This window comes from Cicer arietinum, chromosome 1, assembly GCF_000331145.2.
Source record: "Cicer arietinum cultivar CDC Frontier isolate Library 1 chromosome 1, Cicar.CDCFrontier_v2.0, whole genome shotgun sequence".
Taxonomy (NCBI): Eukaryota; Viridiplantae; Streptophyta; class Magnoliopsida; order Fabales; family Fabaceae; genus Cicer; species Cicer arietinum.
Window position 1 is genome coordinate 51446532 of NC_021160.2, and position 4501 is coordinate 51451032.

Below are 4501 nucleotides of genomic sequence, written 5' to 3' on the forward strand. Positions count from 1 at the left end.
AGAATAAGTAAAAAACAATAAACAATACTTTCTACTATCAGAAATAAATAGATTTGATTTATTTCCCTTTTATATATGTTATCTTGACCTTTCCTAGCTATTTTTAAAGAGATTTGTGCAGAAAACTACTTAAATTTCGTAAGTTGTGGGATGCATTGATCGCAAATTTCGCATAATAATAGTTAGTAGATATTAGAATCCGATTAAGCAAATTAAAATGTGACTACCCCCTCAAATTAAGACAATATACCCAACAAGAATATTTCATAAAAAGAATATATTCAACAAATATGTGAAAAATAATCTTAACTAGATGTTAACTCGCGTGTTGTGTGTACATATTTTAATTTATTTAATATAAGTGAATTTTTTTAAAAATTAATATGAAGTTTTATATCTCAATTGTCAAATGATTATTGATATAATAGTTAGATCAATAATATATATTCAATTTTAAGATATACACTCCAAATTTTTATAATGAGAGGAGGCGTCATACTTTTTAATTCTTGTGTATTGAGCATGCCTTGTCTATGTATCAATGTTCTTTCTTGATTGTTAATAATGACTTTGGTAACCATATTTGTTTGGGTCCTTGATGGTTAATATATTTTCTTTTAGAAGATTATTTAAAACTTGATCTCCTTTTAAAATAGCAAGTTGATTTTTTATGACCAATTTTGAGACGGTAGGAGCATTTAATTGTTGATCTTGGAATTGATTTTGAATTCTGGATTTCAAGGGGTTTTAATCTTGATTTTGAAGAAGTGGTAGATCGTTCTCCTTTTAAAGAAGCAAGCTATCAAAATCTTTTTCAATTTGTTCACAAAAAAGACATGGTTCAAAATTTATTACCTCCTTGTCTTCAATATATGCCATTAAACATAAGTTGACTTCTTCAGGTTCCTCAATTTCTGATTCGTCAGAATCATCCTAGGTCACCATCATGGATTTTTTTTTAAAGCGAACTTCTTTGGTGCTTTTTTGTTCAAGGGACATTCAGTTTTATAATGTCTTTGTTTATTGCATCCAAAACATGTGATTTGACTTTAGTCTACCTCTATTTTGAAGTTTTCCTTGTGATTTGAAAATCCATTTTTGATATGATCCCTTCTTCTCAACATTCTATGTATCTTTTTTGTAAGACGAACTATTTCTTCATCAACATCTTCTTGTTTAATTTCTTTTGAGTCCTCATCTGGACTTTCTTGAGATGTTTTCAAAGCTATTGTTTTGCCCTTTTTGATTGGTCTGTCTTCTTGTAGCAGCATTTCATGTGCTCGTAATGTTCCAATCAGTTTCTCCAGTCTGAGTACGTCAAGATTATTGGCCTGACTTATGGTTGTCACCATGGGCCTCCATATTATTGGAAGACATCTCATGATCTTTCTTACTCTATCTTGTACCGAGTATGCTTTCTCTAAGGAACTCATTTCATTTACACTGGTTGTGAATCTTGAGTACATCTCACCAATGGTTTCTCCTTCATTCATTTCAAACAATTCAAACTTTCTTATACATATATCAACCCTTGTTTCTTTCACATGGCTTGTTCCTTCGTGATGAGTTTGTAATGTGTCTCATACTTCTTTAGCAGGTTTGCATTCATCAGCTATTTCACTTTCTTCTCTACTTAAAGCACAAGATAAAAATAATTGAGCTTTTGAGTTTAAAAGTACCTTAGATTTTTCTTCTGTTGTCCAATTTGCTTCTTTCTTTTCAGCAGAAGTTGAAACATTTTGGTCAACTCTTGGTATGAAATCTCCATCTATAATGATGCACCACATTCATGTATCTTGAGATTTCAGGAATTATGGTTGAAGCGAGACTTCATTATATAAGTGAATTATGGTTGAATGTATTATCTTTTTTAAGAAGAAAAAAAACACACACAATTCAAAATAATACCAAAATAGAATTGAGATGTAGAAAAAATTTCATGAAAAAAGTTTGGAGTTCAATTTTAGTGTTAACAATTTCCCCTTTCTCTATAATAATTACTAACTATTACAATTTACTTATAAAAAAAATATTTGATTTATATATATCGTTAGTGAAAATAATTTTTACACCGCCAATTAATTATAATTAAAATATTAAAATATTTGATTTTTATCATAATTTTTTTAAAGTCAACGACATAACATATGTTGATGGTATAAAAAATTTTAAGCGACAATTTAACTAATATAAAAATATTAAAACAATTTTTACAAATTCACATTTAATTTCAACAATAAACCAATATGAAGGGATTCAATCATATACCTTTACATAAAAAAAATAAGCGAATAACTCTTGTTTATTTATCTTGGCTCTTCGTTGACAAATAGTGACACACACACACACATACCTTTACCAACCCATGTGACTTGCTCTCCAACTCCAATTGTACTTGTTTACACTCCAACCAAAATTTCCAAAAATTTGCCACACCCTACAACCCTTCTTTTCCTTAAAACGTATTCCTTATCACACAACACCTCAAAAGCTCTCTCTTTTTTAACTTATCCTTTTTCAAAAAAATTATATTTAATTTCGGTTCCTTAGATAGTGATACTTTGTTTACATTAATAAACCTTAGCTACATCTAATTTTTGTGGCTCTAGCTTCTGGGTTTCCGCGTTATTGATGATAAATAAATTGTCAATTGACACAACTCATAAGTCATTAAGCTTGAAAAAAAAAGAAAGTTGTAAGGTAAAACTTTCACCTTTCAAGAAAATTTTCCATTAAGTTAGACGTGTGTTTGGGGGGTCTAAAAAAAGTACTAATATATCTTTGAAACGTGAGTTTCAATAAATATGGAAGGAAGTGATATACCCCTTCTTCACTCGAAGCTGCATGGTCCATCTCTTTCCTCTTCTTGTTTTAGATTTTAGCTAACTCCTAGGACTTTTAGATATTGTTGTCGGGTTTTATTTTATTTTCTTCCTAAATAATTCCGTATTTTCTTTTATAGCTTTCAATTACCACCGAAATTTTTTGCCTTAATTTTTCTTGATATTTGATATTTTTTATTTAATATTTTGATAGTATTAGATAGTATGTAGATGTGAAATTCTCAAGCAAAAAAAAAGGGACAATGTCTTCTGTTAAATTATGTATTATTTTAAGCCTTGTATTTGGGTGTCTTATACTAGGTGTGTTTGCACAACTTTACTATTTCTTATGGTGGAAAAAGAGAAGAACAAATTTAGATATTGAAATTGATGAAGGTAATTATGCAAAAAAAGTGTTTTATTTTGGGTGTTGGAAGAACACACAATGTTCTTTACATAATCACACTAATCCAAGTGTAATTAGAGACCAAGAAACCACAAATCATGAACAAGATTTAGAATTGGGTTGTGATGGAAAAGATATGCTTTTGAAGTCTTCAGGGGATGAAAGTTTGGAGTTAGAATTAATGAGGCTGCATAATCTCCCTGGCCCACCAAGATTTCTCTTCACAATCACAGAAGAAACAAAAGAAGATTTGGAATCTGAAGATGGTAAATCAAAAGGTGAAAGAAGTAGAAAAGGGTCAAGAACAAAGAGTTTGAGTGATGTTATGTTTACATCTCTTGTTTCTTCACCTTTGAAGTGTTCTAATTTAGACACTCTTGATTCTTATAAACATCAAGGGTTTAATCCTCTTTTTGAAGTTTCGGGTGAATCAGAGTTTAATAGGTTTAGATCTTCACCACCACCAAAGTTCAAGTTTTTAAGAGATGCAGAGGAGAAATTGTATAGAAAATTGTTGGAGGAATCTAGGAGAAAAGCACTTTTAGAGAATCTTGGTTCTGTCTCAGAATACGAGGTTGAAAATTCTACTAATAATGTAACAGAAGCTATGAGCTATAGTGATGGTTCTTTTCTTAGGATTGTTGAGAACAAAGAAACAGAAAGCAAACAACAAGTTCAACAATTTCTACCACAGTTTCCTTCAGGTTCTTCTCAGGTTCTACCTTTGACATCTTCTCCTACAACATTCAAACCACTTCATAATTCATCAATGGTGCATTATTAGATTTTAGATCCATACAATTAGGCCTCTGATTTTTATTTTATTTTTTAAATTTTATCTCATGTTAAATTAATTTTTCTAATTGACTCCTTTGCTACTTTTTTTTTTGTTTTATAAATGATTTAAATGATTGCTAATTTCCTTTTTTTTCTTTGGTTCCTTTAATTATTTTATATGTTATGGACCTCTATATTATGTGTGCTATTAATCTCATATTTGGATTCACTTACTTGAAAATAGTTAATGAGATGTTCCAAAGCTGATTGAGCTAATTTTCTTAAATTCTTATAAAAATAATTTACATAAAAATAATTTAACTTTATTTTATCTTTTATATAGAAATAACTTGTACATTTACGTGAGATACTCAAATTCAAATATTAACTGGCACAATTTTTTATAAAACTATATTTACCTCTTCGTTGAATCCTAAATTACAAAGACTTGGTTTCTCTAACAACATTAGAGATATAAAGACACATACTTATAAGC

General features: G+C 29.4%; 1 protein-coding gene across 1 annotated transcript; it reads left to right on the forward strand.

The window, feature by feature from the left end:
- The first annotated feature begins 2357 nt into the window (after positions 1-2357).
- Positions 2358-4156, forward strand: LOC101511700 (uncharacterized). The gene has a single exon (XM_004486961.4). It carries the CDS (start codon positions 3086-3088, stop codon positions 4010-4012), a length of 927 nt encoding a protein of 308 aa, XP_004487018.1. The 5' UTR covers positions 2358-3085; the 3' UTR covers positions 4013-4156.
- Positions 4157-4501: the final 345 nt, after the last annotated feature.

Bases quoted from the DNA above. Each gene is read 5' to 3' on its own strand.
- LOC101511700 (XM_004486961.4), top strand. From the start codon at position 3,086: ATGTCTTCTGTTAAATTATGTATTATTTTAAGCCTTGTATTTGGGTGT.